Source organism: Falco punctatus, assembly GCF_963210335.1.
Source record: "Falco punctatus genome assembly, chromosome: 19".
In the NCBI taxonomy this organism is placed as follows: Eukaryota; Metazoa; Chordata; class Aves; order Falconiformes; family Falconidae; genus Falco; species Falco punctatus.
In genome coordinates this window covers 1182021-1193993 of record NC_137599.1, presented here as the reverse complement: position 1 = coordinate 1193993, position 11973 = coordinate 1182021, and the positions used below count along the sequence as shown (strand labels likewise).

The following is an 11973-nucleotide window of genomic DNA, read 5'->3' as shown; positions in this document are numbered from 1 at the left end:
TGTAATGGTAAGTGGCATTTCCACCCACAACAGAGGGGACAATTCAGAGGTAAGCAAGTATGAATTAGTCCTGGTAAACTTTTCAAGCTAGACACTTTTTACAAAACTTTTATTTCAAGTCCACTGTCCCTGTGTTTCAGGTGATATGCAAATAACCTCACAGGAAGAATTGTATACAGGCACAGAACATGTAGCAGTCAAGGTATTGCCTCCTTGGCTTCCTCTGGAGTGATTTCCTGAGAGTACAGCTCCGTAAAGAGAGCGGGCAGCCAGTACTGAGGTTCTCCTGCTGCCTGCATATCCAGCCAGGCCATTCCTTCCTTCAGCAAGTGTTCCTATACAGACAGAGCGGAAACTGTGAGTGAAACTTAACTAAATGGCTGAGAAGCCATTCACAATAGAGGGCTGACCCCGTATTTATTCGAGGGTAAGGGAGAGCGTAGAGTTTGGGCTACAGTAATTTTTACTCAACTTGACCAGGAGAAATATAGTTCAGACATCCAGCCATGCCCATGTTTGTGTAGGACCTGAGCTAAGAAGATTCAAGTTTTAATGGAGCTTAGCGAAGCCACAGGAATATATGCAGCTACTGAGATTCCGCTTTCCTCGCTCTGCTTACGCAGCACGTACTCTGCCTTTGGTCAACCAGCAGGCTTAGTATCCCCTGTGTGTGTTGTGATAACATGTCCCCGGCCAGGTGTCTGCTGCAGGGCTGCACGAGCAGTCACTCTACACTATCACTGAACTCCGTGCACGTGAGACCTTCATACATACCAGCACTTGCTTTGCACGTTCCGTCTCCCACTTAAGACTGGACCTGATCTCACTGACTGTTACATAGCCCTTTTTCTGAAAAAAAGAAGAAAAATACTCTCTGCTTATAGTCAAGAATTAAGTCCATAGTTTAAAAGAGTGTGGACAGTTTTGCCTGCAGGCCTGGTCTAATCAGTTTCTCATCATGGAAGCAATAAGGTTCTTTCAAGGTGGTTGTATTTTAAAATCTCCTGGCTCAATACCTCTGCCAGCTGCAAGACGACAGTGTGATCCATGTTCAGTTCAGCTGGCACTGACTGGATCAGATATGTTCCGCCAACAGGGATAATCCCAAAGCCGTTCCCCAAGACCTTCAGTTTCTTGATGGCACGAAGGAGATCGTCCCTGAGAAGCAGAGGTCAATGCAAGGCTTTAGAGAGCCTCTCTCAAACTGCACACTACATTCTGTACATGAAGGCTTGATGTGCAGAAGCTATGAGTAAGAACAGCCCCTTGGAGCTTGCTCCAGTTTCAGGTAAACAACAGCTGAAATTTTTTTTATAAAGCAATTTAGAATTAGTGTTATTATATAAATATATATTATACAGATATAGTATATCTGTGCCCCCCTTCAGAAGTGCAGACTTGCGTTAGACACACACTGGTGGCACCGGAGCTGCAAGTGTTAAACTTTAAGATTCAGCCCCAGTTTGTGATCATGGCAAGTTGTGTCCTGAAGTCTGATTCTGTAATGATACCCGAGTCCATCCCTTACAGCTCGGGAGCCCAGAGCCGCTCCAGCAGATTGTGGCAGTAAGAGAGCTGGATTTTCAGGGAACCAACTGTCTCCAGCTCAAGGCAACAGTCCTTTTCACCTTAGGGCTCCCAGAGAAAGCACACTGCTGCTTTCTGAAATGGTTAAGTCATTAAATGTGGATCACGTGTAAGTGACTCCATTGACAGAAGTCAAATTTGGAGTCCCATCACAGCTGGAGATCAGTCACCCCCTTTTCTTCCCCAAATCTACTTGATTCCCCTTTACGCAGACACTCACTGGCTGACATCCTGAGCAAACTTCCCCCTTCCCTTCAGCACTTGCTGATGAAGTTCTTCCAATGTTATCAAACCTAAGAGTCAACAAAAGAGGACAGGAAAGCATTACTGCATAGCAATACGATTACTCCAGCAAGAGCAGTCAAGGGTCCTTTGTGCATTTGCCATTGGCTCACCCCTGCCTTCCATTTTACAAGTGGCTGTTCATTGTTCCCAGAATCAAGCACTGGGTGGGATAAGCACTGAGTCCCTTCTGTTCCCAGGACTAACATGCGGCAGTCAGCTGTTGCCTTTTCCCACAAGACTCAGGCTTCAACTGGCTTTGCTGTAGCCCAGTCCTGGTCTCAGATTGCCCCTTTGGAATGAAGAACATCTACTACCTTTTCATTAGGCACTTATCACTGGTATTCCAGCTCTTCTGAATATTGCTGTGATCCTTCGGAGACAAGCTTACTGCCAGGTTCAAAGCAGTAACCTGGCAGTTTTGTAATCCTTCAGGATTGTCACTGACCCCCACTCCTTCCCCATGATACTGTGAGTTATGGTTTTGTTACCTAAACAGGGCAGAGCTCGTTGATTTCTGTAGGAATCACTAAAGCTGGCTGATTATCAGTGGTAGCTGTAACGTGTTGTAGAAACAAAATGAGGCTTTTGAGGAACAAGGAAGACTTGACTGCCATCTTGGTAATTTGTGAGATCTAGTAAAGAACGCTACACAGAGCAATGCAACTCATTTTCCACAGCGAAAAGGTATCTGTCCTCCTATTAGCTGTATCTCAGAGAAACCAGAGTGGGATCCTCACCTCCATTCCTGTGTTTCAGAGCCAAGCAAACTTCAATGATCTGCACACCCAGCTCGTAGTAAAAGTCTCCAACTCCCAGCATCTCTGACCAGAATCCTTTACCGGCTGTGAAGTGAGAAAGGGGAAAGCAGTTGGACCACTGGGCAAAATATTCTTCCTTAACGGTTACTGATGTGAAGCAGGCTGCTCACAAACCTCACTGTGAGGACTCAGGTCTGTTAATGAAAAGTCTCCACTTTATAGAATCATAGAATTGTTTAGGTTGGAAAAGACCTTTAAGATCACCAAGTCCAACAGTTTTGGTTATCTCCACCCGTTTTCCTCCCACCCTTTTAAGTAAACAGCACCCAAAAGTACACTGCACTAGTTCACAAGCCCTGTGAGTCAAAACCCCATCAGCTTCGCTCGGGGACAGCTGCCACCAGCTTCAGTGCGACCTGTTTACAGTGAGAGATCAGCGAGGTCGTTAACCCCCGTGCCTGTTCCTCACATGCCAAAGGATCCACTCCGATCGTTGCACACATATCCTGGAACTGGACCCGGAACTCAGGGTTTTTACGGATCTCTTGCTTGTGCTTGCTAGCAAACTCTTCTAAGTTGGTCTTAAACATGTCCAGCTGCTTAGACATCTGAAAGAGAATCGCAGAGAAGCATTTCTGTGTTCGCACTTATTTAATGTGGTTTTTCTGCCAAGGCAGCCCCCACAGGCACTGAGTGAGCAGAATCCTCAAGAAACACTGAGGTCTCTGACGTGCTGCCTACCCAGTGCTGATGGCCCCAGTGGTCTTAAAGGAAGGAAACAAGATAAAAATCACTCAGTGAAATCAGAATTCTCCACATGCACACTTTTAATACTGAATACAAACCAGTATCAGACCACAGTGGAGATAAGACAAAGCGAAGGCCAAGAGATAGGCTTGAGGGGGGCAGCAGTGACTCAGTGATGTACACAGAAGCAGTTCTACAGAAATGAGATGTTGCCGAGGTCTCGAGAAGGGAGGCAGTGCAAGACTTGCAGCAAACACCCCAGCTCTGTGAGGGAAAGGCAGCCTGACGGGTGCCATTGTTACCCACGCTGCTCATGGGTAACGCTCCGGACACCAAAGCAGAGCGGGAAGCAAAGGCCAGGTTTGGGCTGGGCTCACAGCCAGTTATTGCTGCTGCCGGGGCAGCAGGGGATCTCCCACCTGGGCGAGCTGGTCTTCGGCCAGGACCGTCCCTCGCTCCTTGTACTTCGCCTGCAGGAAGAAAACAGGATGATGGAGGCAGTGCTGCAGGTGGACCAGAAACCAGAACTGGATGAGGGAGATGCTCCGTAAGGATGGCTGAACCAGGAGGACATGCGACCAGTGCCCTGGGCAAGCAGGGAGTCCACCGGGGATGGCAGATGTGAGAACAGGGATGGCCCCACACCGAGCCTGGCACCCCCTGCCACAGGGCTGAAGGGTCCTGGCCCCCCTCACAGGGTACTAATGGCCCTGGGCAGCTCCCACCACCCAAGACCGGGGGTCCTGGCCCCCCTCACAGGGTACTAATGGCCCTGGGCAGCTCCCTCCACCCAAGACCGGGGGTCCTGGCCCCCCTCACGCGGGACTAATGGCGCTGGGCAGCTCCCTCCACCCAAGACCGGGGGTCCTGCCCGCCTCCCCAGGGGCCCGGAGGGTGCTGCCCCGTCCCAGCGGCTCTGGTACCCCTCCACGGGCCGGGGCCGCTGCCCACGGGCCTGACACCCCCCGCACCGGGCCCGGCCGCCGCCCCCCCGATCCCGCCCCCCTCCCCAGCGAGACCTCGACGCCCCTCACCTCCGCGAGCTTCTTCTTGGCGATGGCGCCGGCGCCCACCCCCCGCCGGTGCATCCCGGCCCCGCCGCGCCGCGTGACGTCATCTCCCCGCGACGGGCGGCGTGACGCACGGCAGGGGCGGGGCCGCGCCGCGTGACCGGGCCCCCTCGTGTGACAGGGCCCCCCAGTCACCCCTCCCGAGGGCGGGGGCGCTGGGGGGCCCAGACCGCGCGGGGGGTTCTTGTGTGTGTGTGCACGGGGGGAGGACGAGACCCTGCTGGGGTTGGGTCGCCCGGGGGGGGAGGCCCGTTTGCGGGGGGACGCTCCGTGGGAGGGGTCCCCCCCGGGGCGGGGAGGTTGCCCTCACTGGAGGGGGGTTTCAGGCTTCCCCGGGGTGGGGGGAGCCCTGTTCGGGTAGGCATGACCCACCCCCCCCAATAGATTTGAGTCCCTCTTTGGGGGGTCACCTCTTTGGGGGTGGGGGGAGTCTGCCTCTGGGGTGGGGGGAGCTCGGTTCGGGTACAGGTGGCCCCCCGAAATGGAGTTAAGTACCTGTTTGGGTAGGGCCCCCCCCCCCGGGTTAGGGGTAGCCCTCAGTGGAGGGGGATTCAGTCTCCTCCGAGGTGGGGGGAGCCCCCCAAATGAACGTAAGTCCCTCCTTGGGGGAAGGGGTCCCCCCGCAGGAGTGGGGGGCTAGCCCTCAGTGCAGGGGGGCTTCAGCCTCCCCCAGGGTGAGCCCAACTCAGGTAAGCCTGCCCCCGCAGATGGAGGTAAGTCCCAGTTTGGAAGGGGGGGTCCCCTCTGTGGGAGGGGCCCCTCCACGCTGGGGGGTCAGGCGGGAGGGCGAGCCGGGGGCGCCTGTGTTGGGGCAGCCCAGCTCCCAGCCCGGTTTGTTGGGTCCCGAACACCGCAAATCCTGTGTGGGAATCCCGCCGGCCCCCTCGCTGGCATACACGGTGGGTGACTCTTAACAACCTTGTTTGAAAGGACATATGTATTTTTTTTAACTCATATTTTATAGCCCATCCCCAAATTGGTTCTTCTCCGAATCTTACTTCAGCTTCAAACTCAACTCTTTATTGCTTGCATTAGCAAAACGGACAATATGCACAGAAGGGAGTGAATGTAGGGTCCCTTCCTCCTCCTCGCGGGTCTTGCTGGGGTGAGGAGAGCGTTCCCTGGGGGGTCCTGGAGCTACGCAGTCCTAACAAAGCAGAAGTGGGAGAGAAAAACATCAATTCCTGCGGTGTGGCGCTTAACCCGTTTTCATTTGGTTCCGATAGGAAACAAGGCACAAGTTCTCGCCTTCCCTAGCGACCACCCCCCCCGGATACTTTGCAAATCCATTTTGATAGCAAGATGTGACTCCAAGTTAGTATCTAATAGTAAGTACCTACAAGTTTTGAGGAAAAAAACCCCAAAAACCAGCCAGCAGCTGGGTAGAGGAGAGAGATGCAAATCAGTGTTTCTCCGCAGGAAAGGCTGCAGTATGAGCTCAACAGTTATTTGTTTTCCCTGGCCGGCTGGCCGGCCACTCGGCTCATATTGTCTGACCAAGCTGCCTGGAATTGTCTGTAGCACAGAGCTGCCTCTTATTTCCAACCTACATTTATTCATGGCCAGTTCATCCCTTTTTGTTCTTATGCCAACTTTTGCCATTAGCATAAACAGCTCTTTTCTCGCTTGTTTTTTTTAATAGATGGTGACTTTGTCTTACTCGGCTAAGCATAGGATGGGCTCGCTGTTCCCTGGAGCCTCCTTGGGGCCCTCCCCTGCACCTTTTGCATCCTGGTTACTTGTGTTTCTCTCTGAAAGCCTTTCGTAGCAGTGTACAATGCACAGAAAAAAAAGACACCTCTATTTTCTCATTAAAAAGAGGGGGAAAGGCTTTACTAACCTCCCTGCTCTATAGACAGCAATTTTTTTGCAATCTGTCTTTCCCCATCTTTGTTGTATCAATGAGCTGAGGATACTTTTGCAAGACCAAACTCTGGCCAGAGCTCTTAACTCTCCAGTCAAATCCAGCTGAGCTGTGCCCTGTAAGCACTCAGTGGTTATCTAAAGAAATCCTAAATTCCTTGATTGAGCACTGCAGCAAGTGGCTTTGGGGATGAGGGCTGGGAAGAGTTCTCTAGGGATGCTTGTAACACCGGGAATGGGTAGAACAGCCACTCACGCTGGTCTGCAGAGATCAGTCGACATCAGCCATGTCAGAAAGTCCTGGTTCAAAACATCCTTCAAACCTTCTGTACCTTCCAGAGAAGTAAAACTGCAAGAAATGTGCCATGCCATGAAGACAGAGGAGAGGCAACAATCCAGATGCAGTACATAACAGCTTCTTTTCCCCATCTCCTCAAGTTCACAGGGATATTTTATTTTCCTCGTCTTCTACTGTCTTTGACTGAGAGAAACCCACAAAAAAGCTTTAACCTCTCTGACATGGTGAGCTCCTTGCACACAACAGTGCCTTGATCTTGGCGTGTATGGGCTGCCTGGCGGTGAGCATGTCTATCCAGCTGGGGGGATGAGGGGGAGCTGTGCAGTGACCCCCCCTGCACCCCACCTCCTCCTAGACCCAGCAGGCATCAAAACAAAGGCAGAGCGTGGGTGAAGCGGCATCTACACTCCCAACTCACAAAGGAAAGTCTTTGTTTCCGAGAAGGACTTTCCCCCCTGCAAGTCCTGTTTTTTATTTGCAATTAAGGAGATTAAGGGAGACACTAGCAAACAATTTTTTTTTAAATGAAGCTAATCAAGCTGATTAATCTCTAGCATCAAAGGTTTCCCTTCCCCCCTCCACCTCCCCCCCCAGAACAGGTTAGACAAACATCTGTCAGGAACAGTTTAGGGCGAGTTGATCCTGCTTTGGAGCAGAGGTCAGACTGAGTGACCTCTTGAGATCCCTCAAAGCCCTCGTTTCTTTGATTTTGTATTTTCAGTATGACTAGCGATTCTCGGTGTCTGATTTTCTGAGTGCTTGGCCTGAGACACCTCTGTGAACCAGAACTCTGCTCGTTTCCCCCACCCCGGGTCATCCCCTGCACCCTGGTTTCTAAAGCAGTTTTCATGCAAAGGCTGCAAAAGACAACAAATGCCCCCAGATTCTTGTTCTGGGTGACTGTCCCATGACTCCCTGTAGTTAGAAATTCCATTTATTTTGCCAGAAGAGGCTAGGATTGTGCCTGAAGGATGTGGGCTGTGTGCGGTAAGTGCTTTTTTTCCCCCTTCTCGCCACCATTTTAGGACTAACCAGCAGCAACCTGTTAGGTTTTGTAAAATCCCCTTCATGTTACAGAAAGGAAATGTATCCCTCATTCATTTGTCAGTGGTTTGTGTGTTTTTTTTTTTTAATATATAAAGTGCCTGAGAACAGATTTTTCCTTGGACTCGTGTCTAATTTGCTTTTTGAACATTTGTGACATAAGCTAAGACTGGGGGAGGTGAAACAGGCTATTGACAGGCTGTGGATATGCTGACACAGCACAAAGCCGCGCAGGGCTGAGATACACAAGCATGCTCACAGCCAGATGGCTTGGGAAAGGCAGGCACGAGCTGCAGCACCAGAATGCTCCATATGGACTCGGTTACCTTGCCCAGAGGTACCTGTTCCAAGTGAGCTCGTATCGCCATTGTAACCGTGATGATTTTAAGATAATTACATCTTAAAAAAAAACAAAAATAAAAAAAAAATCTGTGCCTTTAACTGGGGATGCTCAGATCAGGAACAAACTGGGAAATTCCTCCTGGGTCAGGCAGGCATCTCTCCTGCCTGGTTTCTCATTTAGATGACAGGCTCTTCATAATGAGAGCTTGTAGCGGTGATCCAAGGAATGAACCGTTTTGTTTCTTTTTTAAAAAATGAACCGGTCAGGTGCTGAGAGTGTGAACGAGTGGGTTGGGTTTGTTTTTTTTTTCTTTCCCCCCCATGGCTTGATTTGATCAAATCAAAATGTTTTGTAGAAATGTATCAATTTCATCTCATTTTCGCTGGGGAGTTTTCTTTTGAGAGGGCTTTGTTTTGATTAGGTCAAAGCACTTCATTTTGACTTCTCTGTTAGGGTGATGTTAGAGGAGTGGATGCGCTTTCAGCCCTGTCAAAAGTCCGCATCTTGACCTTATCAAAGCGCTGGGGTTTGATGAAGCTGTGCTGACATTTGCAAAACAAAAGATGACCCCAATCATCTATGTTTTTGTAAATTTGGGGTGGGTGTGTGTGTTCTGAGAAATTTAAAATCTAGAGAAGCTTTTTTTTAGTCTTTGTTCTTTTCCTCACTCACGAGGCGGAATGGCGAAATGTGAAATTTCCTTTTGAAATCAAAATCCTCTCATTTTCCTACTTGACACCGTTACCACTGACACCTGCCCCCAAACTCTCCAAAACTCTTGGAGACCTCACCCCTCCCAGTGACCAGACCTGTTCTCCAGTCTCACCTCTGGTTTTTCTTGGCTTTCAGCAGCCAGGTGAAGAAGTCCTTGGCTCCCTGAGCGCCCAGGTCGAAGCTCTGACCGTCCCCAGCTGGACCTCGGGGCTCAGCTTCCCTCCTGCGCAGCTCCGCGGCGCTGCTGCAAGGGCGGAACGGGGCTATGCCGGGCGGCGCCACCAGGGGGCGCCACAAGGCCGCGTTCCCCGCACCCGGCTCCCTCCCCCCACCACCGGCAGGGCGGGCGGCGGGCTCGGGCAGGGAGCGGGGTAGCTGTGCTGTCTGACAGAGCAGAAACGTTATAGGACTTATGAAAATACAAGAAATAAAGAAAACCAGCTCCCTGGAGAATCACTGCTGCGGTCCAGGAAGAACCTCGGCTCCCCATCTTTCTGTAGCCATAGGTCGGCTGACAGCAGCTGTCGGTTTGGACCGTAGGAGCGTTGGGAGTCTACGCACTTACTCGCTTTTCTTCTCCCGTCTGGCCAGCAACCACTCCACAAAGTTCTTCTTCAGCATGGTGTCCATCGTGCGGCTGTAGTCGCTTGCCAGGGTGGCCTCGGAGTAGCGCCGCTGCACTGGTCTGGCACTGGGGATGCTGATGCTTAAACTGGGGGAAGAGCACAGAGGCAAGAGTGAGTCCTGCTTCGCCTGGGCTGCCCCAGTGGCCCACGTGCTCCCTACAGTCTGCGAGGTTTTGTGATCACTTTGGATCCCCCTTGGAGCCGGTGACTGTTCCCGCACTGAGCTCCTCGTGGGTTCTGCTGGCTGCGAACGCGATGGCAGCTCGTGTCTGACCACCCAGAAGGAGATGGAGGAGCAGAGCTCTGGGTGTTTGCTGGCAGCCTGGAGTCAGGGAGGCTTTCCCTGCCTGATCCTCACAGATCATGGCTTCGAGCTCAGGCACCCAGTGTGCTTGGGCTGCCTCCGGCCAGCCGTGCACCTCGGGCCAAGGAAACCTGTCCCCACATCCTTGAGAGGCTCAGGGGTGAGTGGCAGGAGACAAGGGCTGACCTTGAGACCAGAGCCAGTCTGACAGGGCAGACAGTTGGTGGCTACCTACGTTAGTGAAGGATTTCAAGACAGATCCTTTTATAGTACTGCTATCTGGGATTGCAGCAAGCTCTCCTGCTCTAATAAGGGATCTTTTGGATCTTCTCAGGTGGTAGCTGGAAATTTTGTAATAGGAGTCTGAGAAATAGAGGGAAAGTCTTTATAATATACCTCCTTGATGTAGGGAAAGATAGGGAAAGTCTTTATAACATACCTGCTTTATGTAACCAGTCATCTTTTCAGACTATTTCAAATACTGGGTGCCCCCACCCTCATTCATGCGAGAGGATTACATCTTGTTTCTAGTTCTCAGCCAACCTTCTTCTCCTGGTTGACTTCCAGCTTGTTCCTCCTAACCCAGAGCCATGGAGTTTGTAGGGAAAACTTGGGAGTTCCTGGCTCTGGCTCAAAGGCTCAGGGCTTTAGTTTGATATCTCTCTTATCATGTGCTCATCTTTGTATGCTTGGCTGTCTCTATTATCTGAGCTCTACCTCAGGACTCATGTTCTCACCTACTCACCAAGATGCCAATGGAAAGAGTCCATTTGCCTCCAGTGAGGAGCTGGAAGAGTCTCAAAATACACTGTGAGCTTTCCAAAACACTTACCCTGAGACGTTCTCTTCCATCAAAACAAACCCCAGAGACGCGAGGAGCAGAGAGAGAACTTTGAAAGACATCATTTTCTCAGCTGGTTTCTCTGCTCAAAAGCAAAGGGCAATCCAGATGTCCGGCCCCTACGAACACATGGGACATAAGTGACAGGACAGTGAGCCCAGGAGGATGTGTGGTGGCTGGGCACGTGCCTGTGCTTGTAAATGTGTTTCTTCAGTCCTTGTGCTTCGAGCAGCCTTCTCCATCCTACAAAGCCTTATTCTGCCGCTCCCAGTTAAATCACTTTTTCAATGCCAACGCTCTTTCCCACCCTGGTGTCTTTTAATGTTGGTTCCCTATACTTTTATTGTAACCATCAAATTCATTGTGAGTTGCACATTCCTGGAGGCAAGGGCTTTGTCTTCCTCCATGTTTACAAGCTGACCCTGTGGGTACCTCATTGTGCTTTAAGGGTCGATTCAATCTTGAGTATGTGAACGGGAACCTACGTTGGATCAGGCAATTCAGCAACAACGGCATCCCGCTTATCCCACGCTGCAGTTCCGCAGGATTTAGGAGCCTGATCTAATTTCTGGGACAGTTTCTGTTGGGGTGGGTAATGCCTTATGTAGGGACTGGAGCCAGAGTCAGTGAATATCAGTTATGAAAAATACCGCATGGACAGTGACAGGATCGGATTCCAAGATTTATTAGTTTCAAGCTGTTCCGAGTCTTCACGTCCACAGTTCGGCTCAAAAGCCCTTGGACATTTGAGCTCTTTTAATTACTATTCCAGCTTTGCAAACTCCGTACAAAAATGGTTCTGATCATGGCTCACAGATATGTTTTGTTGTCCCTCACCTCACTCTTTGTCACAGCTATTTCTGGAAACAGCACTGCGATGGAGAGCTGCTGTTAACAGGAAGGATAGTACAGTAACAAAACGAAAAAGGTCTAGATCAGGACTCAAATATTCCATCCTTCAAAAATTTATTCATACATCTATAGAACTTTACTCCTTTAAGTAGTTATTTGTACTCTTAGGACAGCCCAGTTCTTATTTTGGAGAGAGCGATAATTTGCAAGTTGGGATGTTGCTTGTAATTGTGGCATTTTTTATTTCTGGAAAACTGTGACATCTTTTACAAATGTTTTCGTTTTCATACTGAATGCATTACATTATCTCAGATACATTGAGTTCTGAGGAATGCTCTTAAAAGCAAAGGTGTAATGTAATATTCTGAACACTGGCGAAATCCCTAAAATACTTAGAGCTAAAGCAATAAAAGACAAATAGTTACAGAGTATGTTAACAGCAGAAATAAATTCCATTATACAAAGAGCTGAGGAGTATTTTAAATGAGAACGGGAAAAAAACATCATGATTAAATAACTGAGGCTTTCCCTTTTATTTGCTTTTCATTTCATATATTGGCGATATAACTGAGGGTACGATGATGGATCTGAAAATAGCTCAGTTGTGCAAAGAATATTGTTCTGCTTAGGGTAATTATTTA

At 50.0% G+C, this 11973-nt stretch overlaps 2 protein-coding genes across 2 annotated transcripts; both read right to left on the bottom strand.

Annotated features, from left to right (window-relative positions):
• Window positions 1–92: 92 nt before the first annotated feature.
• SNF8 (SNF8 subunit of ESCRT-II) lies at window positions 93–4522 on the bottom strand. The gene is made up of 8 exons (XM_080369273.1): window positions 4412–4522; window positions 3797–3847; window positions 3100–3238; window positions 2610–2714; window positions 1808–1880; window positions 1017–1158; window positions 775–849; window positions 93–335 (listed from the first exon to the last, which is right to left on the bottom strand). The coding sequence occupies exons 1-8, from the start codon at window positions 4463–4465 to the stop codon at window positions 198–200; spliced, it is 777 nt and encodes a 258-aa protein (XP_080225399.1). The 5' UTR covers window positions 4466–4522; the 3' UTR covers window positions 93–197.
• A 127-nt stretch (window positions 4523–4649) lies between these two features.
• Window positions 4650–10467, bottom strand: GIP (gastric inhibitory polypeptide). Its single transcript, XM_080369843.1, has 5 exons — window positions 9519–10467; window positions 9275–9421; window positions 8822–8953; window positions 6567–6659; window positions 4650–5594 (listed from the first exon to the last, which is right to left on the bottom strand). Exons 1-5 carry the CDS (start codon window positions 9698–9700, stop codon window positions 5585–5587), a joined length of 564 nt encoding a protein of 187 aa, XP_080225969.1. The 5' UTR covers window positions 9701–10467; the 3' UTR covers window positions 4650–5584.
• Window positions 10468–11973: the final 1506 nt, after the last annotated feature.